A 25,521-nucleotide genomic window follows, 5' to 3' on the forward strand; every position below is an offset into this window, starting at 1 on the left:
AACTGAGCCTTGATGACCTTTTATTGATCCATAGAATGCCCTAATGCATGCACAAGAGCAGACCTGAAAGCGGTGTCCTTTGAACAGAACTGCTTGATGTGTATGATCATTAAGTTCTTCTGTTACCATGGCCTATGTTTAGTATATAGAGGAGGCCTTTGGAGACTGAGTTATCAACTGAAATTAAATCTGCTGTATAATTCTTTGACTACAACAAGGCAACCAGTAGGATGATCATTAGCTCTGCATTCAAATGCTATCATTTTTGAAGAACTTTACCGTCATTTAGCCCGCATTTATGTATGTTACTGTTCACATTTTCAAATCAAACTAAAGTTAAGTGCTAAAATCAATGGGCTTTACAAACCTGATTCTTGATTTTAGGTGATTAGTGCCTAAGAGCTCTTCAGTCCTTTTGTTTAAAGTATGGGCGTCATTCTTGCTAATGTTGGTGTTTGAAGTTTATTCTTGTAATGTATGAAAGACATATTTAGAATATTTGGTCAGAACTCAGAAGAATCTGGATTTAATATTTTGAAAAGCATTAATGGAAGCACTCTTAATCAGTGTAGATGTAGTACATTTGTTTTCCTTCTTCAAGCTTTGGAATTTGCGAGAATTGCTTTTTATACTGCTTACTGATATTTCTTTGTATCTACGTTTCACACAATCTTTATTTTTCTTAGTAGCTAGTAGCTATAATCTGTTATAACTTATCTTTTACCCACCTTTTAAGCATGTGTGAGATTCATCATCCTCTATTTTGCAGAGCGATGTAGGTTATTAGCTCCCATTCGAGATACTGCTCTAGATCTTGAAGTCGATTCTGGTCATAAGAAGCCTCCAAGGAAAGGGAGGAAAATGTCACAGGCAACTAATGGTAGTATCCTTTTACATAGTAAGTCTATTGTCACTATTTTCAGAACCTTTGATACGATAGTTATGTTTCTAACCATTTAGATCAGGCTATCGTATATGCATTATGATTATAGTCTCTGAACCTTCAAAACCAGAGAGTTACATATATTTATATTTCTTTTTCTCTTTGCTGATCTTAACTTCTTCTAGACCATAGAATACATATAGGTGAGAAAGAAAAATCTGAGTCTGTAGATAGAAATGATGTTGGCAGGTCAGAGTCAAAGTTTGAAAATCAGAGCAACCTGCTTTCTCCACAGTCTGGAGAGGCACAAAGTAAGTCTCATTTTTATTTCATGACTGATTCCAAATTTATCTGACACTCAACAGGAAGTAGTACAAAATATGCAATCATGTATGCTTTTTAAAGTACATGATCAGCTTATAGAACTGCAAAATAACATAAATATTATCTAATATTTTTGGGAGAAGATTAATTTACATGCTGATCTGTTCTTTAGGGACAATGGATTCGCTTCATCATGTCACAGTTACCAATTCCTCTGAAATGGCTGAAAAGGGGAGGGGTGAGTAACTGAGTTCCAGCCTATTTTTTGAAGTTTCACTCAGATTCATCAGTTTTGACCAAAAACAAACTGAAACTAGAATTTTTTTTAAACAGTAACTTTTGAGAAAATTTATCACATTTCAGTCTCTTGTATTATCCTTCTTTTCTTCTTCTCAGATATCTTTTGTTTATTTATCTTTGTCGAAGCGGCTCATTACACTTCTTTATCTTGTTTGGGAAAAAGAGAGTCAAAAGTGACTCTTGTATGTACAACATTCTATATCATAAGGAAGTTCGCTGATTTGTCGTTTGTGCATATTTAGGTACTCCAGTTCCTCTTGCAACAAAAATTTACCATTCACAAGGCAACTATCGTCTGCGGTTGGAACTTGGCCATCTTTACCATGAGGCATGTGCAAAAGAACATACAAGTACTTACCCAACTACAAGCTTATTGCAGGAGAACAGAATGATGGCTTCACAGGTGTCACCTGGTAGTAAGCTTCCATATGGGGCAAACAAGGATGATGTTCCTCAAGTGAAGGTGTGAAATGCCTTTTGTACCCAAGATTATTAACTAGATGACTGCTTTACAATTACCTTTTTTAACTTTCCAGTACTTTTGTATCATTGTTATGCCCATCCAACATTATTGCAAACTATTTGAACTTCTTGCCCTATTCTTATATCATTTATATAAGTTAAGGTGGGATACTGGGATATATTTGTTTGGACTTTTGATATGAGTATATAAGAGAAAAGATCATCTAAGTGGTTGAAGAGCTTTTGAAGAAATCGGGCACTATAAGTTCCTATTCTTGTAACAGCTTCTCACTCGTGCGAAAATCTTCAGAATTGATCAATCTTTCTAAAATCTAAACATCTGTATATGTGATTATGTTCACATAAGATGTTGTTTTTGTGTATCGCATAGCCTAATCCGGATTGGTGGATCGGTATAGATTTGAGGACTGCTTAATGTGAAGTTAATTATGCTGTAAGATATGCAATATGTAGAATAATTATGCTATCAACCTTGGGCCTGAGTTTAAAATGAATTTTCTGTTTCTGTTTTCTTTCCTATGATATCAGATAATCAAATATATCTACAGTTCTAAACTCTCCAAAATAGGATGAGTAGTTCTATGTGTTTCTTGTTTTAATGAACTTATACCTCCAGAACTTTGTTCACTTGACACCTTAGAAAGGCTCCTAAACACCAAACATATCCCATAAGTAGCCACACTTTACCGGTCTAACCTTCCTAGGCATTGGTGGGCCACTTGTAAGCCTGTCACGCGAAACAGGATATATGGTCTTCCTGGTGGTCAATGGCCTTATGTATGATGGCCATGATGTATTTTTGGGCAAAGACAATTTAGCCAGAAATATGTTCTCTTTACAACCGATCCATTGTCAAATAAATGCAAGTATTTATATTTCTCACAGCTGTGACATCTTGGTGACTTTGGAATGTTTTCCACAAACTTGTTCCCTTGAAACTTCTATTTTTAGTACATTAGTGGTTGTTTACAGATGTATGGCATTGTAATTGTTGGTTGAGCCTTTATTTGGCAGGATTTTATCCATCAATTTACTTGCTGACTATATTCCATGTGGACTGGGAAAAAAAGTCAAAAACCCTTTCTAGCAAGACGACTATTTGAAATTACTTGCTATTTATATGTATACTTCTTTTGGTATGTATTACTTTTATATATTTCACACAAAAAAGGGAATTGAATAGAGGCCTATAGTAGGACTTGATTCCTAAACCTCTTAGTGCAGAATAAATGGTGATGCATTTAAGTTGAAGAACTAGATAATTGAAAGCTTGGTCTGGAATAGATGCAGTCTCATAAAACTAAGTCATAATTTTGTAGTTCCTCTTATGGCTCACGATGTAGACAGCAAGGCAGTTATAACCAAAATTTAATAAATTTGGTTGCATCTAAATTTTAAAGAATATAAATTAATGTCCTTTGCTGTTGAAACTTTTAAATTTCCATGTGTAGGACTTGGACACCCTCGATACACGCAAATAGGGGTTTCAAAATAAATGAGTGGCTTGAGCTCGGCTTATCTGAAGCTCGAACTCAACTCGTCTCGACTCAAGTTGAATCGAGCCTGAGCTCAAAATTGAGGCGCGATTTAAATTTCAAGTTGAGCATCAGCTGAAGCCGGCTTGATAGGCTCGTTTACACCCATTTGAAGACAAAATTTACCCCCATCTACATAAGACAAAAGTCCTAAAACTCTCTCACACCTCCCACTCTATGAGTCTACATCAGTATCCCATCCACCTCCAACCCCACCCCCACAAAGCACTGGTGCCACCATGCCTCCTCGTCCTCCTCCTCGCCGACCGCAGCGCAGTTGGCCCATGGCCATTTCAGCGGATCCGGGTTGTGCCACGCGGTGGACCAGTCGGTGGGACTACTGATGAGGTAGGCCACAACGGAGATGCCACGGGTGTCGACAAACACCATGACGGTGGAGACGGAGCTGGAGAAGGAGAGCCCGCAACTCTCCTTGTTGGGATTGTCAACGGAGGAGAGCTCGCAGCTCTATTCGTTGCCCTTGATGGTCACAGACTGCATCTTTTGGTGGTAGTTGGAAGTTGGCGAGGAGACCAACGAGGAAGACGACTTGACTTAATATTGGTTGTTGGATGGTTTAATTTGGGATTGGACAAATCAAAGAGGTGTAAGGTAAAAGTGGCAATAGTAGACTAGGGGCAAATTCTATCACATCAATCCTCTCAATCATTTTTGGTTTTTGTTTTTATTTTTTTTTTGTTTTTTTGTTGGAGGGTAGAAGTAGAATGTATATTTAATGCTTAAATCATTGTGAGTTGTCTTCTTTGATTGCACACCTCTAATTGAAGAAATATTTATTAAAAGCAACTACTTTCCTCCTCATCTTCTCCTTCGGCCTCCTCGGCAAGCTGCCGCCTCCTCCAATCAGGCTCGAACTCAGGCTCAGGCTTGGGCAGGTTTAGCTAGATTTGAGCTGAGTCGAGCCTAAACAAAAAAATTAGGTTCGAAATTAATTTTGAGCCAAGCCCGAGTTAGATCAGGCTCGGCTCGTTTACACCCCTACATGCAAACTTGTCTTTTAGATATTTTTAAATGGCGAAGAGATGGTCAAATAGTATGATAGTCATCTTAAATAAACCATTGTTGAACTCTTTTGCCATGGCCCATTCAGTACACTCCGAGATTTGAAACAACTCATCCTGAGATGGAAGAGATGATGGTACTTTTTTCTCCTTTGATGCTATTGATGTATTATATTTATTAGTTTATAGATACCTAGATTGGTTTGGATTGAGCTGCCCAAAAGGAAATTTAGAAATCATGGGCTTTTTGTAAAGAGTTTAAAAATGAAGATATTGTTGTGGTTGGACAGGTGATGAAAGTTTGGCAATATATAATTATCTTATTTTCATTCTTTTTTTTTTAGCAAATCAATACTACATTATCAGGATATTGGAAAAAATCATATACTTTTCAACTACTTGCAAGTCATATCGTGTATTTTAGTTTTTAGAAAAAAGACCAGCTCCCTTTTAAGTTCCTTGTGATTATGAGGATATTCTCAGGATATTCCAATATTTTGACCAATGCCCGTTTCTTAATTTTGGGGACTTAACCTATAAAGAAGGGCATTTTTCTTGAGATGCTGAATAAGGCTTCCCACTTCTTCCTACCAACAAGGCTGCAAGTGCATGTTGTTGGCGATCCAGAATGGTCTACCTCCATTTGGAAACTCACAGGCATCCATTGGCCATGAGGCTTTTTTAGTGTAAAGCTAATATAATTATGTTTTGCTTTACATATTTGGAGTGGATCTTAGTCCTTGATAACGATTCGTGAACCAAAGATGTTGTTATATGATATTGTAGTAGATAAAACTATATTTCATGCTTGAATAGAATTTAAATTACTATGCAAGCCCAATTGTTTCCTTAATGCCATATTTTTTTTAAAAATTAATGTAATTCAGTCCTTTATTTGTCCTTGAATGTTAATATATTCGATAACTATATTAAATGCAAATGTTGCATGTACTTTCCATACTACGTATATCTTGTGCAGCATTTTGATACTCACATGCAAACACCACCTTTAAGAGGCTGGTGCTGGTAAAAGGGAAGTATGTGTTCTGAGATGCTTGTAGAGATTGTTTCAATGGCTTCGCTGTTTGCTACAGAGAATTGGATTACAGGCATAAATTTTTATAGTCTTTGGAGGGAGAGAGAAGCTACGTACCAAACAGTGGGACTTGGTACTGCAATCACTCATGGTATAACTCAGTCGAGAACAATACGAGGATTGAGCAACAACCAATGGACAGAGTTGATTATAAGGGATCTAAGCTCAATACTGGGATGGTAAATATAATTCACATTATTATCTCTTGCCTAATTGTTAAGTAGCAGAATAAATAAATCTAGTTGTACGATTCAATGTTTTGGTTCAGTATAGTCCAGAAGCACCAAAATCACAGAATTGTTGATTTATCGAATTATTGGTACTTATTAATGCAACAACATTGAACTCAGCGGTTTGGATTCAGTGAACCTAGCATATTGTTGTACATACTGATATTGTTTGTATTTTAATGTTACCATGTATTCTCCCTAGATGACATGTAGGGGGCAATCAAAGCTCTCAAATTTCCTCTTTATAGACATAAGAGATATTGTTGAGTGTTGATCATATATGATATTCTGGATCTTCTATTTAGATTCTTCACCTGCCATTTGCCCCGTGTTCATCCTTATTATTTTAAAAACCACTTGAGCAATTTGATGTACTTCGTTTAACTCATGGGAAGCAGAAAGATGCATATTCCTTGGGTGGTCTCTGCAGCCCCGATCAGTTTGGCACAAAGTTCAGACATGTGCTTTAATCTTCTCAGGAGAATTATCCACCATAAGCTTGCCAGGCTGACTCCAGCAGACTAACCATTTAAGAACTGAATTGCCTGCAGTTACAGCTCCAAAGGAAATGACAAGAAGCAAATGCCAGCAACATCACATTTATATCCTGGAAACTCAGGTAAGGTTTCTTTGTTCCCTGTATATATTCATCTTCTATAGAATGAGTTCATTGAACTTTATTTTTCATTATCTGTACTAAGTATTAACTCAGTCCTAAGAAATGAGAAGAATTTTCTTTCGTATGTATTCTTGTATAGAATCTAGTCTATGGAATTTTATAACTGAAATTTATATAATAGTTTTGGTATTCGTGTTGACTGACTGACTTATAGCTACTCTGATATACACCATAAGCTTTATTGAATTCCATGTTGAAGTATTATTTGTGCTGCAATACTTTAACTTTTGATTCATTCAGCATGTATTTGTTATGCATTGGTAATAACTGTTGCCTCTTACACCATTGTTGTCTCATTCTTCAAATTTACCCACCTCATGTGCTTTTTTTTCCCATCGGTAATCCTGAAGAAATTTAACTTACCAGTATAGCTTAGCGGATGCTGTATGCAATTATTATTCTCCTTTCCTGCATCAGCTTGCTTGCAAATTCAATATTTCTTCGTTATAACTTACAAATCATGGATATGAATCATATTATCAAATAATTTCCATAGAACATGATGGTGTGCTTTCAGAGACGTCCTCAGAACTGATAACCTTATCAATTGGCATCCTATTTTCGAAAATAGAATTAAAAAGATCAGGCTGCAGGTGACATTTTATGGATGAGAACTCAATAATCTGTCGCCTAGGGCAGGGAAAATACATCAATTATCTATGGATTATTAAACAAAGAACTCAACCTTTCCTATGTTTATGCATGAGGAGTACCAAGAGGTGTAATTCAGTAGAATAATCAGTGATGTGAAAAGCGGTTTTGCCGGCCGCCTCGCCAAGGCCAATGGCGAGGCGGATATGATCCATTAAAATTAACTAACCGTTAACCCTTATATAAAATAAAAATTCGCTGCTCTCTCCTCTCTTTCTCGCTGCTATCCTCTCTCTCTCTCTCTCTCTCTCTCTCTCTCTCTCTCTCTCTCTCTCTCTCTCTCTCTCTCATTAAACCCTAAAGTCTAAAACATCAAAACCCTAACGGCAATGAAGTGCGGCAGCGGCAACCGTGCGTCCTCTCTCCCTCTCTCTCACCGAACTGTTCTTTTTATTTTCAATCTGTCTTAAATTCTTAATTTTTTAATTCTTATTACTTAATATATATGCGAGGCAGTTAGAGAAAATAATTGAAGCAATTATTGTGTTTTCAGTTTTCACAATTAATCAATAATCAGTTAATTTGTTGAATTATTATTTTTTTAGTTTTTACACTTTTTTTCTTAATTTTCTTAATTTGTTAATCACTTAATACGTTGAATGTTGATTGCTAATCTATTATTCGGTTGATTGTTAATTTCTTAATATGTTTCCGTTGAATGTTTTTTCAAAGGAAAATGTGTTAATCGCTTAATTTGTTGATTAACAGTGAATTAAATTTTAGTATTAATATGTTTCTGTTGAATTAGTGAATTGCCAAAACTAGGAATTAGTTAATTAGTTATTAGAGTGCTAATGTGAATTACTGAATCAACTAGAAGAAGTAATCAGTAATTAGTTACTGATTATTGTTTTTTACTTTTCAGTTTTTACTCGAGGTGAGTTATATTATAGTTGTGAACTTGTTAATTGTTATCGTGGATTCGTAGTTGTGAATTATGATTATGTTATTTATTATTTTGGTATAGTGCACTATTAAATTTTTTGTATATATTATTATTGGTTACAACTTACATATAAGTGTATAATGTATATTATATATCTGTATTATTTATGTTTATTTATTTATTTTTTTATATTACAACTTACAACTTCATTTTCCTTTTGTGATTTAATTTGCTTCTATCTATCTAATGCATTAGCTCATGGTCGATGGAATATTTACCTGTGTTCCATCGAAACGGAAATGTGTTTTGATTGGTCAATCAGATAGTTGTTTCATGATTGCATTAGAAGCTCCTGATATATCAGCATTTAGGTAACAGAATTACTTGGAAGGCCAAAATTAGATATAACAACCTTCATTTCCTGGTGAGCTGGTTATTTTTTTACCATTTGCCTGTCTTCTTTAGGAAAAAGAAATAGCGATGTAGGTTCAATGTGGTTAGTGATTTGCATCAGTTATTTTCCAGTTGGCTTCGCTAAAATGGTTCTTTCTGTTATATTATTTGGATCAAGTGTGAACATGCATGCTGTACCAAATATTAAGAGAGGGAGGTATTTATGACTTTCGAGATGATACCATTTGTTCATAGACATTGTTAAACCTCCAATCAGGGATATGTTCTCAAGGATACCGTCATGTTCTTACTTATTACTAAGAAAACAGTGATGTTTGATTTCAAGTGTACTACAATAATTGCTTAATCGGGTGTTGCTCGCAAGGATGGAATCATACTCTTATTTTGGTTTGGTAAGTCTATCCTGTTTGATTGTATACATTCAGAGCTCTGATTATAAGTGTACTACAGTCTCTTTGGTTCGGATAATCATACTCCTGTTAGAGAGATCACCCTGTAATAAGTTAAATATATGAAGTTGTTTTGTACTGTATCACTAATTGCAAGGGTTTAACAATTTTTTTAATTTATTGATAGAAGCGTAACAGTATCTTTGTGACGCTGTTCGAGGTTTATATTTTCTGTGACATCTTTTTTTTTTTTAAGGTTATACCTCTTTCAAGCCATGTATCAGAGATAAAAGAACAGTCTGCCATCTTCTTAGGAACTACAAACTTCTCTCTTTCTCTCTCTCTCTTGTTTTGTTTTCCTTTTGACTGCCTCTTAGGGACTATAACTTATATTTTCTTTGCATCTTAGAAACCACAATAATGCCTTTTAATTTTTTTTAAGAAAGTTTTAATTATGTTTCATTTACATTTATGAGATAGAGAAGTTTTCAGATCTTAGTCATTTTTTATATATAATCAAAGCATAGTCATTTTACTTTTGTAGTTATTATTTTAATAATCCATAGGTAAAGGGATTATAACAGACTATTGGATATATTATTCGGATATTAATATAACTGTCTAGAAAAAAAAAATAGATCAGAGATATAGAAACATAAATATTACTATCTATAGTCCGTAAAATGCCTAAACACACAATATAGACCTTAATTTTGCCAAAGTATTCAAAGTCTGATAAGGTTTAAAGTTGGATAAGGGAATTGGACCACACTAATAGTATTCATCCCATTTTCACCTTTAGATAGGCTCCAATGAATGGATGTACTATGCTAATTGCTGTCCTTTGGTGGAAGCTCTTTTTATCTATAAAAGATAGAAAAGAAAAGGAATAAGGAGTCTTTGACAAAAATGCAAAAATGGGTATGTGCAAGAAAGAATGTAACCAAATGGGTTGGTTTTAAATTTATTTATTTGAGCCGGTGACTTCTAGTCTTACGGTATGTGTGCTCTATCAGGAAGAATTATTTCTAGTGTGGGAATTGTTCGCAATTAGCATTTTTTTTATTAAGAAATATAGGATTTTGCTAAAGTGTATCTAAAATTGCTGACCATATTAGTGATTTTTATATCAATAAATTGCTAACTCTTATCAGCGATTAATATGGATGGCATCTACGCCAGTTAAAAATCATCACTGAGAAAATTTGATTTTTAAACCAATAATTACTTGGGTACATAATTTGCTAGAATGTTGAAAAGAAACTTTCAGAAAGAGGCTCTTTTGAGATGTTAGAGAGAAGGTTTTCTTGGATAGCAAGAAGTAAAGTAGTTATTTCTAATCATTTTTCTTTGCCTACTTCTGCCATTCGACTCCTAACGACCCCGTTTTGAACACTGCCTTCCTTCTCTTCTTAGTCGCTTTTGCTTTGGCATGCGCCGCAATAAACTGACAACGTTAGCCTTTTGACTCTGCCAACCACTTCACTTTCCCTTTTTTTTTTTGAGTAGTTGTGACGCACTTTTCCTATACATAGCCAAATAGCCCTAGATGTCTATATATATATATATATATATATATATATTGAGAGAGAGAGAGAGAGAGAGAGAGAGAGAGAGAGAGAGCTGTGAAGTAGTTATATGTACAAAGATTAAAGAAGGTACAAAAAGAAGTTATATGTCTGACTAAATGTTGATGATCTCCCCCTTGATCTTCTCCACAACCTCTTGTTCCAACACAGCCGAAGTCACCGTCATGCTAACAACGCCATCGTTGCATGCCACCGTGGTGCTCAGCACCTCAGCCTTGTGCTTCTCGAACACCTCCAGCACTCGGCTCGCGAGTCGCGGCCGAGCCGGCGACCGGATGCCGAAGAATGTGGTGATGCCCGACGCAGCCACTTGGATCGTCGAACCGCCTTCCGGCCGTAACTTCATCGCTCTGCCTGTTGTTGTTCCTCCGACGGCCGCCGCCTTTTGCTTGTCGAGGGCCATGATCACGTCTTCCAGGTGTTTAATGTGCTTTATGGTCTCGTCGATAATTCTCGTCCTAGTTGCCTACACTTGATCACCAAATCCAATGGCAAATCCTACTTTATCGCATAACCGATCGAAGAAACGAATGGATGGATCGAGTACTAACTAACCTTGGGGAAGAGATTAGGAACCAATGAGTGCAATATATTGTAGAACTCGGTCATCTTCTCCCTCCTGTTACGTTCCATGTGGATCACGTCGAGCTTGCCGCTCCTCGATGACGTCGAAGCCTTCTCTCTGCCTGAGGAGCCGCCCTCCGGGGAGTTGATCATCAACTGTGGAGGAAGGTAGCCATCCATTGCCATTGGTAAAACTTAACCTTCCATTCCTTCCTTCTTATAACACCCAACACTTTTAATCATCAAATTCCTAAACAACTACAACAACAGTTTAAGGAATTATGGTGATGATGGTGGTCAGTGGTTTTTTGTTACCAGTTAAGGAAACATGGTCAGATACTCTCTGGAGTGAGATATTTTGCTAAGGGGAGTAAGGGCTCATCATTAGCCTGTTTAGATTCTTCATGCAATTACTGTTAGCTTATAGTAGAATTCTTTTATAGAGTAATGTTGTTGATATATATATATATATATTAGGGAGCCCATAGCCCATAGGGAAATTTGAGTATGCTTGAGCCAATACACTCTTTTACTGAATGCTTCTCTTACACATCGAAAAATTAAAATACATAAAGCGACATCAATCAAACTAGAAACTAATGAAGTACACAATACACCACACATAACCATTTACAAAGCCAAATCGCTACACATTAAGCAACATGAACACGATTAACGTACGTGCATATGGTATCACAAATGAATCATTCATTCATCAGTTAAATTCTTTAGCTCGACCTCTTGTAGAACCTAAACATAGTGAGAAGCACTAGTAGCAGATAAGCAAACGAAGCAAACATCGAGAAGGCGATAGCGGCCTTAATCAGCGAGCAAAAATGCTTGAGATCACTGCAAAATTTTAGCCAGCCGAAGTCTTCGCTCCCAGCATCAAGTATGACGGCCACTGCACTTGCTGCACCATTGCATGTTAAGAGGAAGACGAGAACTATCATGTCCATGCCTGAGATCGGCAGTTCCAAGTTCAGTGAGCCTTTTTTGATGACGAGGGAGATGACAAGTGAAGCTATGGAGTATACGCATACAAGAACATTCACAACTACGAAGTACCTGCATATATTATTGAGGGTCAAAGAATTAATCTACAATATTCTAAGGGCAAAAGAAATCTCTTATATTCTAATACAAAGAAAGTATTAGGAGAAATATTAGATAATCATGACGCCGATATGTTTCTAGATTTCGATGATTTATTCGATAGCTCAACAGAGTACTTTCCAAATTATTTTACATTTTTTAGTGGAGATAAAAGATAGTAGGTTGTAAGTTTGAAATCTTTTGAAAGGCTCAAAAAATAAATCTAGATTTAGATTTATTTTTGTAATTTTTAACAAGAGACAGAGCCTAATATGATTTGAACTTCTCTTATATTATACTAGCTCACTAGTTACCCTAAAAGTTTAAATTATTTAGAGAACGGTAATTTTTATATTTTATATTCTAATAAGTATAAAAGTTTGGTTAACTCTTCAGTTAATTTTTTTTAAGTCAACTAGGATATATTGATTTCTTTAAGGTATCCCTTAGTGTCACTTGTACTTAGGGAAATAAAAGTTTTTCCTTGCACGTAATTTCGTGATTTGTTAATTAATTATCTTTGACAATGATACTAACAAAGAACAATTTGTTGATTCGGTCTAAGCTCTTTCGTTACTTTGATACTCTCACGTAACAATTAATAATAAGTGATCTACATGTTATTGTAGATTTTGAGATTATTAAAACAATAAAAGAATTAGATAACGAGAATGATCAATCATATGAAGAAAAGAAAAGAAAAAAAGACTCTTCAACATGTTAATCATTTTATTTGTGATGATATTATACATAATGGGACTAAATTTTTTTCAAAAAAAAACAAAAGCAATATTATGGGAAAAAAATATATCAGACATCCTAGCAAATACCTAGTGTATCTACATACAGTAAATCTTAATAATTATTATTATTATAAAAAACAAACGGCAGGAAGTTGTTTATGTATCTTCCCATAATATTGCTGCTATCTTAACAGGGCCATGCAGAAATTTTCATTTATGTTCGTAACGAATTAAGACACATAAAAAAGAGGCAGGCATGCATGCAAATGAAATACTGATGGTCATGAGAAGATTAATACATACACTAACGCAGAAGAATCAAGAGACTTGAACTTCGCAACTTTACTCCTACCACCAAATAAATCAGTCACAACCAAATCCTCCTTCGCTGCTCCCATGAGAACTGCAGCAAGGAAAGTGAAAACAATGGGGAGGACACGAAGGACGTAACTCAGTAGCTTCATCGTCGACGGCAGCGACGACGATGGCAAATTTCCTCGGCTCGCAGTTGCTTGAGCTCCACCGGAGACAAACATGGATGGTGGTGGACCCACTGCTGGTTGCTGAGACTCCATTTGATTCTCACACGGAAAAGAGAATAGAGAATAGCGTATGTATTTATACACAGCAAAGTCAATGAATATAGATAAGAGTTAGGGAATATAAGGAGCTGGCATTAGCTCATTAATTCCTCATTGAGTTCGTCAATTATTACGGATAGCTAGCTATTGGTGGCATTAAAGAGTTTATAATTCTTTATGTTAATATATATTTCGTTGCGTGCACGACCTTGTCTTGCTAATTGAATTATCATTTTGTGATACGAAATTTTACTTGTATTTGGATATTGTTTATACTTTTGCAAAGAGTTTTTTTGACTCTGGATATATATATATATTGCAATTTCGGATGCAAGGAGCTGATTCTTATAACAAAATTTAGTGAGATTTTCAAAATAACATCCAATATTTTAGTAGCTGTTTGATTAAAACCCCTTCATTGAGTTATTAAGTTTAAATTCCGGCCTCTCATTTCTTCCTATTAATTTTCGTAGGACATTGTCACCTTAATTTGTCTATTTTTAACTCTAAATTAATTGTGGCTCATTTAACTTTACGGACGAAATTAGGGCTGTATTCGAGTCAAGCAACTTTCAAGCTTGGACTCACATAAGTTTTGAGTCTAACCTTACATATTACGCTTGAATTGGTTAAATTCAATTCCCGCGGCTTGACAGGTAGATTCAAATCTAAATCAAGCTTGAACTAAATCTTGGATGAATTAGACTTAATAAAATAAATTTCAAAGTCTAGATTGGCAAGCTAATTGGAACCTAGCTACGAACTGTTTCAGCAACCTTAGCAGAAGCTAGTGGTGTATATATATATATATATATATATATATGATCAGGTTTACAGTATCGCACATAATATTATCTTACTTTTGATTATTTAGTTTAGACATGAAATAGAACCATAAACTTTTTTATTGAATGCTTCTCTTACACATCGAGAATTGAAATACATAAAGCGACATCAATCAAACATCAATCAAATCGCTGCAAATTAAAGCAAACATGAACACAATGTACGTGCATGCATGGTATCACAAATCATTCATCAAATTTTAGCTCGACCTCTTGTAGAACCTAAACATAGTGAGAAGTACTAGTAGTAGATAGGCAAACGACGCAAACATGGAGAAGACGATGCCGGCCTTAATTAGAGAGCAGAGATGCTTAAGAACTTTACAAACGTTTGACAAGAGGAGGTGTTCATTCTCAGTGCCAAGTATGACGCTCACTGCACTTGCTGCACCATTGCATGTCAAGAGGAAGACGAGAACTATCGTGTCCATGCCCGAGATTGGCAATTCCAAGTTCAGGGAGTTCTTTTTTATGGCGAGGGAGATGGCAAGTGAAGCTATGGAGTATACGCACACAAGAGCATTTACAACTATGAAGTACCTGCATAATTAATTGACGGTAAAAGAAATTAGACTTACATGTTGCATAGATCTATAATATTCTAAGGCAAATAAAAAGTAAAAAAAGAAATCCTTGCATCAGCTTAATTCACTAACTAATTTAAAAGTTTAGAAAGCTATTAACGACAATTCTGGGCTTGAGATATATTGATAGGCCCAATAAATAGACTTGATGTAAATAGTTAGAGATTTTATATTTTTAAACAATAGATGAGCTTAATATGATTCAAACTTCTCTGATATCTTGTTACTTAAACTGTTTATAGAACAATGTTTTTTATTTTTATATTCTAACAAGTATAAACCATTGAATTTCGGTCAAGTCTTTTTTTTTCTGCTACAATGCATTGGTTTCCATATGATGTCTCTTAGTATATTATAAGGCATATAAAAGGTTTTGCTTGCACGTAATTTCGTGATTTTTTAGCTAATCTATAACAATAATACGAAAAAATAACAATTTTTTTATACAATCTAAGATCTATCCGTACCTTGATATTCTCATGTAACAATTACTATTAAATGATCTCCTCTACGTTTGTAGAAGTCAATAAATATTACTGTAGATTCCGAGATTATTAAAACAATAGAAATTAGATAACAAGAATGATCGATCATGTAAAGAAAAGAAAAGAAAAAGTCTATTTGAGAGATTAATACAGAGAGTTGTCACTAATTAAGATATTTAAGGAGGCGGGCAGGCAGGCATGCATGTAGATGAAATGGTTTGAGAGATTAATACATACTCTAGTGCAGAAAAATCCAGAGACTTGTACGTAATGATGACCTCCTTACGAATATATATACCATCAACACTAACATAATCCTCCTTCGCTGCTCCCATGAGAACTGCAGCAAGGAAAGTGAGAACAATGGGGAGGCCACGAAGGACGTAACCTAGTAGCTTCATCAAAGACGGCAGCGACGACGGCGGCGGGGCGAAGTTGCTCCCCGGACCCACAGCTGCTTGAGCTCCAAGATTAACATTGCCAGCCATTGTTGGAGGTGGAGCCACCTTTGGTATAGTTTGAGGCACCTGTGCTTGAGCTGCAGCATAGTTAGGATTAATTTGATTGCCCGTTTCCATTTAAACAACCACACACACACAGAGGATATATATGCCGAGAGAGAGAGAAAAAGAGAGAGTATTGTAGCAGTAGTAGCTGACAAGATATATTCTCGTATAAGGAGCTATTTATATGTAACAAAGTCAATGGGCGTTTGGATTCCCTAGTTGGCTCAAAAGGACAGAGTGGCATTAGATCATCTAATAAGGGGGGTGGGAGCACGAATTTGATTAATTCTATTTGTAGATCGCTAATGGATTTGAGAATACTTTTTGTTGGGATTAATTTGGGTTGCATGCTGCAGTCATCTCGTATCTTATGATTGGTTGCATGCACGACCTTCGCTTGTCAATTGTTGGTCTCCCAATGTCATACCTCTTTTTGCTAATAATTATTAGGAATAATTACATGTAAGCACTTTTAACTATTATCTATTTTTATTGGAACCTTCTTATTAACTTTTCGTGCCATATTAACCCTTAGCTATGTAAAACGGTTCAAATGCCACTTTCATTAGTTGTCCATTTAATTTATTTTCAGTTAAGAAAATATTACGTGATTAATTTTAGATATTTTTAATTTTATTTTATCTTTATTCTAGAGAAAATAAAATAAGAGAGAGAGATATCAAGGGTAGCTAGTCATTTGATATCTTTCGTATATGCTATCAACCTATGGGTGAGAGATAATAGATGAAGGGGTCAAAGTGTAGCGAAAAATAAATAAAGAGATTTATTTAAAAATGGATAATAATTTAGGGGTCTAGTTAATGCTGAATATTATGCACATTAATAATTAATATTTTGATCTTTTAAGCATTTGATAAAAAGAAGAGACTTCAATACTTAATTAACCCGAACCATGATGAGCATATATATTAATTAACCCGAACCATGATGAGCATATATATATATATATATATATATATATATATATATATATATATATATATATATATATATATATATATATATATATATATCATATGTAAAGAATTTAGTCATTTGAAATAGCGAAAAGAAAAGTGATTAGGTTTATATATTTTCTTGGATTTCACCTAATAACTTAGTTTTTGTGTTGAATTAGATTTCGAAACTTATGTCAAACCTTATTTCACTTGGACTAGAACTCGGTGATATCAAAGTGGATAGAGCAAAGTCTCGGGGGAGATCTAATGGTTAATATTAGGTTCATATGTGAATGCAGAGATTGTTGAATATCAAATATGAACCAGTTTTTCAGCTGTTAAATTGGTTAATTATTAGAGGGGCTCAATTAAATTTTAAGCTAGTATGCCAATCAGCTGACGGTTACTTTTGGTGCTCATCGTATTAAAACTACTAGTAGAATATATTTTTTTCTTTGTTAATTATGGCGAGGACTTCATTTTCTATTGCATCTTGTTTGTATTTCTATTAAATTATGAAGGAAAAGAAAGTATTCAATAGGCTGTACTTTCAAATACAAGGAAGAAATCTTCCAGAGGTATCAAAGTTATACGCTCGTTTTAGACCCAAGGGTACACGCAGTTCCGGTGTGCCATAGTCTGTCTAGCTCTCAGACTTATTAATTAATTGCCCATCGATTTCCCCTCCAGAATCTAATTTAGTAATTTAGGAGATTATATGATTGAGATTTTATACACTAAGGTCCATGTCACTCTGTCAGTCATTCTACATTCGACAGCTATAATCACATTTAAAAATGAGATACATAAATTTAATAGATAAGAACGAAAATAATTGCTAAAAATAGGCTTAAATTTAGTTTCAGCAAATTTTCAGCATGAATCAGTATTTCTGTGCCGCGCGTTCAAATGGGCCCTTGGGGCATTCGAACCAAGCTCCAGACAGAGAGCAGTCTGATATGTAGGCGTTCAAATGGCCCCAGCCGTGTTCTAATGCGGGTCAACGCAAGAGCAGCTGTTTCTACAGGCGTTCGAACGGCCCCCTCCTACGTTCAAACGCCCCTTTCGTTCCTGCTATATTGATATTGGACGCGTTCAAATGCGCCCCCGAGGGCGTTCGAATGCGACATACAAAATCTCCAAATCTGAACCTGACTATAAATACTAAAGAGGGTTTTTTTAGGGTTGGTAGTTGGAAGAACATTTATGAGGATTGAGTCACCATTGTATTGAGAGTGATTAGAGTTGTTAAACTCTTCGTAAGTGAGGGATTTACATAGTGAAGAAGATTGATTCGCCCGTAGACGTAGGCATATTGCTGAACCACATAAATCTAGTCTCTCTCTCTCTATTGTCTCCATTGTTTCTATTATTGGTGATTGCTTGCATTAGGGTGTTAATCCGTGATTAGAATTTGCTTAGAACTTTATTTATTACCGTTAACCTCTATTTAGAGTTTTCTAAGCATTGCATTGGTTTTCTTTCACTATTTCTATTTGGGCTATTTGGGGGTGAAAGGTCTTGCTTCCGCTTCCTTCACCCATTTAGGTATTTTGCATAACAATAATCACGGTCATCCTATTGGTGTAACTTATGCGTTGGCATTTATATCAGCATTAGTGAGTTCTGGTAAGCTATTCTCAAAGGGTTTACTAGTAAAAAAATAATTTTGTAATTTAAGAGAATTCTTCTTATTGATAATGTAGTTTTTCACGGCAGTAATTATGTTATTACTGCACTTCATAGCGAGCTTTTATTCAAAATAGGTCTTTTAATTGATTGCATGAGATAACTTGTACATAGAAGCATAAACTTAAATTAACACCGCTCTAATACAACGTAACCATTAATTTATTCCATTCCAAATGAGCAAAACCCCGGCAAGAACAAACGAACAAACCTATTACAAAGATCACATCAGCACGTACACACTTAAGATCGAAGGCCAAAATGATGGTTTAAAGGCCACGATTCCTGAGAAGTATCATGATGATCAACAGGAGGTAAGCTATGGAGGCAAACATTGAGAAGACGATGGCAGCCTTGATTTGCGAGCAGTAACGGTGAAGTAGTGCACAAGTGCTAATCCCCTCATAGCGTTCACTATTAAGAATGACGCTTATTGCACTTGCTGCTCCATTGCATGTGAAGAGGAAGGTGAGAACGATCAAGTCCGCAATGGAGATTAGCGTTTCCAATGGCGAACCTCCGGCTATGGTTACAATGAGTGAACCCACAGAGTATACACATACAAGGGAGTTTATAACTGTGAAGTACCTGCATATATATACAAGAAAGCAAAGGAAAGGAGCTTTAGATTTTGAAGTCTAAAGTAGAAGATTTTTTTTTTTTGTTATTTAAGAGTAACAGCTTTCTTGACTATGTATATATAAAAGAGAGAGAGAGAGAGAGAGGGAGAGAGCAAAGAAATGGAGTCTCCACCAGATTGGTCCGTTTATGACCAGAATCCATCGATATACACAACTACGATTCATTTAAATGCCTCGAGTTCGTGTCAAAAAGGGATGTAGGAGAAGAATATATATATAGATATACATACACTAGTGCAGAGGAATCAGTCGACTTCACTAGGGCCTTGCTATCCTTGGCCGAGCCCATGAGGACCGCCGCGAGGAATGTCAGAAGAATGGGGACGCCCCGAAGGACGTTACCAAGCAAGTTCGACGACGGCGGCGGGGGGAAGTTGTTCCCCTGACCCACAGATGCTTGAGCTCCAAAATTAACATGATTGCCGGCCGTGGTTGGAGGTGGAGCCACAGGATAGTTAGGGTTAGTTTGATAGCCCCTTTCCATATACACAAACACACACACACAGGATATATATATATATATAGAGAGAGAGAGAGAGAGAGAGAGAGAGAGAGAGAGAGAGAGAGAGAGAGAGAGAGAGAGAGAGAGAGAGAGAGAGAGAGAGAGAGAGAGAGAGAGAGAGAGAGAGTATTGTTGTAGTACTAGTAGTTGAGAAGATATACTCTTGTATGAGGAGCTATTTATATGTAACAAAGTCAATGGGCGTGTGCTTTGTGGATTCCTAAAGGACAAGAATGGGAGTGGGGGAGCACGTATATTGATTAATTTTAGTTGTAGGTTTCAAATGGATTTGAGAGTTTTTGCTTAGGATTAATTTAGATGGCATGTTGCAGTTAGTGTGTGTTATCTTTGGGTGCACTTGCACTCACGACCTTTCACTTGTCAAAGGTCTCCTAATGTCATACGTCGTTGCTAATATATATGTACTTGTTATTCTCAACAAGAATTTTACGGATAATGTACGATTTTATGCAACTGATAATATGTTTCAAAATACAATAAGTACGTGAAAATGCCTAGAATTCTTATTACAAACCAATATATGCACAAGCTTTATAAATGTTCTACGAAAAATTTAGAAGAGAAAGACAAGTTTTCAGACAGTAATTCTAACCATCCAAAAGTGGGTCTAATTAAATGGATTGTGACTTTTTGAGTGACGAAGATGCATCTTTTATGATGGTGTTTTGAGAGCTATATATTTTGACTTTTTGTGACATTGGCTAAGTTTGATTAGATAATGTTGTCAATATATATATATAGGGATCGATACGGCTCTTGGTGGGGTTCCATGATTACAACACTTTGCACTTTTGTTCTGAGCTAACAAGGTTTGTGTTGGTTATGTAGTACTAGATTTACTCCATATATATAGAATAGTATTAGTGGGACTCAACAAAGTGTGACATAACGGGCATCCATGAAGAGATAAATAATGTTACTTAGGCGTCGCTAACAATGGCTTCTTAAGCGTATAGGTCCATGATCGACCCATTATCTTACATCAACCAATTCTTTCGTTAATTTGAAAGATACCAAAAGGTACCTATATAGGATACTTTATTAGCTAAATGAAACATGAGAGTGCATACAAGAATAAAGAAACAAAGGTTAAGATGTTTCTTATATCAATCAATTCATTCACATGTTATAATAATACATCCTTTTCTTTTTCGACAATTTATGTCATATGTGTATCTTGTTTTTGGACAATTTCTTATGTCAACCAATTATGAAAAATAGTGAATTGCATATTCTAGCAAGCCAGATCACTATAGACCATCAATAAATCGCTTTTGTAAACTAATATGTTATTTAAATGATTATTTGATAAGTTTTGTATGCGTTTAACATTGAAAAAAAATTAGATCGGTTCTTAATGCTAACCGACTTAGATTGGATCGCATCATGAAAATATTAGGCTCGATGGATCGAGTCTATTTATCTTTTAATTGATTCATGCTTATGTAAGTCTTTAAGACAAGTCTAATTAAGTCATGTAAACTATTAAGACAAGTTCAATTAAGTTATGTAAGTCACTAAGGCAAATTCAATTAAGTCATGTAAATCTTTAAGGCAAATCCTACTTTGAGTCGTATAAGTTTTTAAGACTAAAGTCTAAATACGACTTATTGTACTCAGCCTCTATATATAAAGGGGTTGGACTTTATTCATCCAAATATCTAAGCATTGAGAATTAATTGAATTTAGTTATTTTCTTATTATCGTATTTACTATTTTTATTATAGCCGTTAGATTATTTTTATCTTTATAGAAGTAGGTCGTAATCGTATAATCATTCGAAGCATTCAAATCTTAGCCACCACCTTCCTTCAGCAACCACCATACTATACGGCCGTCCACCACCTCCCTTGGTCGTTCGTCATCCTCTAATGACCACCGCAATGTTGGATATTTACTATTTTATTCCGTTATAACATTGATCCACTATTTTAATTATATCTTTTCATTTAAATATACGATTGATATGAAATTAGAGCCATTAAAATTTTATCTCGTGAAGCTATCATTATCTAAATTTTTATAATTTTTTTATATTTGAATCTGCTCAGATCTGATCCATAATAGATCTCCCTTGCTCTTGAGAGTGTAAAAAAGAAAGAAAAAAATCTCTCCATCATTGCTTCTTGTGGAGGAAAAACAAGACGAGGAGGGTGGAGAGTTGCCAAACCCCACCTCTTGTGGCTGCCTGTTGGACTAGGGCTCACTCTAACCTTGATTTTATGGGCCACAGGTTGCTAATTTATAAAACTTTCCTAGAATTACAAAATTGGTAATTATTAAACCTAAATGATGGAATCCTAAACCTTCTCACCTCATCAGCATCATTACTTATCTAGGTTTCTTTTTGCTACAAAGAACATCAATAATATATAATTTGCCTTAATACATATTGGATACTTCTTAAGCTCCATCAATTAGATACGATTAATTTTGCAAGACAATTCTCATGGTTTCGTTTGTTATCACAGCGATAATAGTTCAACACTCATCACCAGAATTCTGAAGCATTATTCATGTAAGTCAAACACTACAAAAATCTAAAGTTCACATTTCAAAGACAATTAAAATTCTCAATTTTTTGAACCAACTATAGAGTACTTAAGAGAGTTCCTGATGAACTAATGATGTGAAAAAACTACTAAGATCTCTTGTGAAGACCAATGACTGCAAATATAACTATTAACGCATAGGCCGAGGACGCAAGCATGGACAACACGACCGAGGCCTTGATACGATTGCAGAAGTTATCAACTATGTTGCAAATGTCATCCCATCCCAGTTGAGATTGTCCAACCTGAGCCATGATGGCAATTGCAGCTGCTGCTCCATTGGAGGAGAAGAGGAGGATGAGCATCACTATGTCTGCAATGGAGAGGGGGAGCTCTAGTTTTGCCATGCAACCTCTCTTCTTTGCAATGGTTATTGCAAGAGAGAGTATGGAGTGAAAGAAGGCAAGTGCATTGGCCACTACAAAGTACCTGGAAAAATAGCGAGGAGAGAAATATAGATAGTAGGAGAAAGTTAGACAACTAAACGCCCCTTCGAGTGTAGTTCATTCATTTATTAGATCATAACTGAAAAAGAGAAACAATAGCCACTAAATTAAATCGTATGAGGGTTTTTTTTTTTTATCATTTTCAAAAGATGGTTATGATCATAACAATTTCTGCTCCCTAAATACCACTTTAAGATTTGTATCAAGCCCTCCTTCATTTGAGTCATGTCGTCTCTCTAACCTTGATCTCCTACTGATAAGAGGGTTATAAAGTAGACAATTAAGAAGGATTGCTACTTCAACCTTAATTAAAAAGAATTTTTTTTTTTTTTTTGAATCAAACTAATGGCAAGTCTTACAAATTAAAACCACACTAAGTGGGATCCAATGCTTTTGAATTTACTCTATTAAATCAACTCTTTTCCCAAAGGATCTCTCTTTCACCACTATGGCTCAATTATTTTACGTAGTAGTCACATGCCATGGCATTCATCAAGGTGCAGTTTACGAAGTATACATATCAAGTCAAATCTCACTATACTTATTAATCATTTCCAAGGTAGGCAGCTTCATGCATTAATTGTGAGTGGCCAAAACAATATGATAAAATATTTAATTTTATTATAAACTTCTAATTCCTATTTGTTGAAAGCCAACCCATTTCGGCAGTTTACTGCTGCTTCTTTTCATTTTATTTCTCACTCTAATGATCAAATAACAATTAGCTTAGTAGTTGTTTAGATTCACTCTTAATTTCAACATTAAGTACTAGCTATTTAATGACTCCTTAGATCTACATTAATTTATATAACCATTAATTAACAAGCTTGATACTTCCTACGTGCTATTGCCAAAGTAATTAATTAGAGTTTTTATTTATTCGGTACAAAAATATTTTAGTAAATTTTAACAAATAATACTAAAGATAAAAAAAAACGTACAAATCTTAAACTTTCTGTGTTAACTAAAACGTACAAATTGCGAAAAATTATGTCAGCATCTCCTAATCAAGAAAACTATGTAAACGAAGTCTTATACGTACATGAAGGCTGCAAAGTGGGTGGACTTGACGGATCCGGAGGCGGTTTCCGACGTGCCGGAGTCGGGGTCGGTGATGACTAACGTCACGGTTTCCCTGGCGGCGCCGACGACCATCGCCGAAATGAACGTCAAAACTATGACAGTGACTCGTAAAATGTACGAGACTATCACTTGCACCGAGTTCCCTGGCTGTTTGCTGCTTACATTGTACACTGGCCTCGTGGCTGCCTGAGTTCCATCAAAGCCATGATTCCTGAAGTCGAACTCCATTCTGATCACTTCCAGAGAGAGAGAGAGAGAGAGAGAGAGATGACGATGAAGTGAGATGTAATAAGATATAGTTTGATGAAGAGATCTAGGAAGATGTTTATATGTAAGGACTTTTACATAATTGCCACCCAAAATTTTCAAAATGTATAAAAATTATTATCAACCTGACATTATTGTTATTTATTTTGAGAAAAAAAATTAATAAATATTTTACACTCTCAACTTAAAAAAGATGTATTTTTACCTTTAACATATTAAAATTTTGAAAGAGGTAAAAAGTATATATAATAACAGAGGTTAGCATGGATCTATTACCGATGCATATATAATAACAGAGCCACGAGAATAGTTAAAGAGAAGGTTTCCTTGTTGGACCTTACTACAGTGGAGGGTGACAGTAATTAGATTTGACTTTTGAGTGAGAAGTCAGCGGCATGTGATGAGTTGGTCAGAGTCAACTCACTCAGTTCATTAGATCCGTAACAGTCAACTCAGCCCCCCATAGATGGTTTGGATACCTCTTTAGTTAAGAATATTTCAAATAATTCAAGTGAAAGTGAGGATTTATTCATGGATTTTTTTTTTTTTCAATTGATTGGAATTCGAACAGAACTCTTAAACGAATCAAGTTGAATTGATTAGATTCAATTCGAGTATATTTTAAGCTCGGTTCGAATTGTCCAAGCTCGAAACCGTGAAGGACCTCCTTGGACCTATTTAGAGCTGATCATTGGCCAGACTTAGCGAGCCTTGAGATGATGATGATTGGTGTGTTGAACTATGAAAAAAATACTTAAACTCGATCGGCTCAAAATGCCTAGCCCATTTGATCGTAACATGATTTGTATGACCGAGTTGGGTTGAGTTGGGTCAAGATTGAATAATCGGGTCGAATTAGTCGAGTTGACGTTGGATCGAATTCGAGTCTAGTCATGATAATGCAATCATAAAAATAACCCATTTATCAAATGGTTTAAAATTTTTAAAAACAGATATGATCAATTTATTAAACAGATTATATGAATTATAAACATATTTTCTAATGACATAAGTATAAGTTTATTCGAGTTATAAATAGATCCATTAGTGTTGTAAATAAATTTATTCAAGTTGTAAACATGTTATAAATAAGGTTTTTTTATGTCATAAAGGTGATATATAGGTTAGTGTCATAAACTGGCGGGTGGATCATAAACGAGTTAATTGGGTTGAGATAATAACACGAACACAACTCGTTTATTAATTAGATTAGACAGACTGACTCATTTATAACTAAAATCTGATTAAACTAAATTCAAACTCGTTCTAAAATCGAGTTACATTGTTAGGTTAAAGATGATAAATACGGGCATTTAATAATCAGGTTAGACGAGCTTACCTGTTTATAACTCGAACCAGATTAACTTTTCTCACCCCTGATTACTGCCCACTAATCCGTGGGATATCAAACTCTTGCTGAGGCACAAGGTATTGAGCCTACAAAATTATTATACCAAAATGAGTAGATCAGAAAAAT

General features: G+C 35.3%; 6 protein-coding genes across 14 annotated transcripts in view; 1 reads left to right on the forward strand and 5 right to left on the reverse strand.

Moving 5' to 3' along the window:
• The window catches only part of LOC140791232 (uncharacterized), a 30,975-nt gene extending 24,804 nt beyond the window's left edge, over positions 1-6,171 (forward strand). For 2 of the 9 annotated variants that reach the window (XM_073141667.1, XM_073141666.1), the window contains exons 6-10: positions 770-883; positions 1,069-1,194; positions 1,380-1,445; positions 1,750-1,970; positions 5,527-6,171. In XM_073141667.1, coding sequence (XP_072997768.1) covers positions 770-883; positions 1,069-1,194; positions 1,380-1,445; positions 1,750-1,970; positions 5,527-5,577 — 578 coding nt within the window. In that variant the 3' untranslated portion in view covers positions 5,578-6,171. The other 7 variants (XM_073141670.1, XM_073141669.1, XR_012109541.1 and 4 more) reach the window with 6 other exon arrangements.
• Positions 6,172-10,575: 4,404 nt separating this feature from the next.
• LOC140790502 (transcription factor bHLH13-like) lies at positions 10,576-11,231 on the reverse strand. The gene is made up of 2 exons (XM_073140610.1): positions 11,037-11,231; positions 10,576-10,947 (listed from the first exon to the last, which is right to left on the reverse strand). The coding sequence occupies exons 1-2, from the start codon at positions 11,229-11,231 to the stop codon at positions 10,576-10,578; spliced, it is 567 nt and encodes a 188-aa protein (XP_072996711.1).
• A 339-nt stretch (positions 11,232-11,570) lies between these two features.
• Positions 11,571-13,465, reverse strand: LOC140791210 (CASP-like protein 1E1). The gene is made up of 2 exons (XM_073141631.1): positions 13,187-13,465; positions 11,571-12,113 (listed from the first exon to the last, which is right to left on the reverse strand). The coding sequence occupies exons 1-2, from the start codon at positions 13,456-13,458 to the stop codon at positions 11,774-11,776; spliced, it is 612 nt and encodes a 203-aa protein (XP_072997732.1). The 5' UTR covers positions 13,459-13,465; the 3' UTR covers positions 11,571-11,773.
• A 1,044-nt stretch (positions 13,466-14,509) lies between these two features.
• LOC140790503 (CASP-like protein 1E1) lies at positions 14,510-15,956 on the reverse strand. The gene is made up of 2 exons (XM_073140612.1): positions 15,616-15,956; positions 14,510-14,849 (listed from the first exon to the last, which is right to left on the reverse strand). The coding sequence occupies exons 1-2, from the start codon at positions 15,954-15,956 to the stop codon at positions 14,510-14,512; spliced, it is 681 nt and encodes a 226-aa protein (XP_072996713.1).
• Positions 15,957-18,801: 2,845 nt separating this feature from the next.
• LOC140790504 (CASP-like protein 1E1) lies at positions 18,802-19,657 on the reverse strand. The gene is made up of 2 exons (XM_073140613.1): positions 19,404-19,657; positions 18,802-19,120 (listed from the first exon to the last, which is right to left on the reverse strand). The coding sequence occupies exons 1-2, from the start codon at positions 19,655-19,657 to the stop codon at positions 18,802-18,804; spliced, it is 573 nt and encodes a 190-aa protein (XP_072996714.1).
• Positions 19,658-22,337: 2,680 nt separating this feature from the next.
• On the reverse strand, positions 22,338-24,005 carry LOC140790505 (CASP-like protein 1E1). Its single transcript, XM_073140614.1, has 2 exons — positions 23,737-24,005; positions 22,338-22,677 (listed from the first exon to the last, which is right to left on the reverse strand). The coding sequence occupies exons 1-2, from the start codon at positions 24,003-24,005 to the stop codon at positions 22,338-22,340; spliced, it is 609 nt and encodes a 202-aa protein (XP_072996715.1).
• Between the last annotated feature and the right edge of the window lie 1,516 nt (positions 24,006-25,521).

Source organism: Typha latifolia, chromosome 6, assembly GCF_019914945.1.
Source record: "Typha latifolia isolate L0001 chromosome 6, TyphaL0001v2, whole genome shotgun sequence".
Classification (NCBI taxonomy): Eukaryota; Viridiplantae; Streptophyta; class Magnoliopsida; order Poales; family Typhaceae; genus Typha; species Typha latifolia.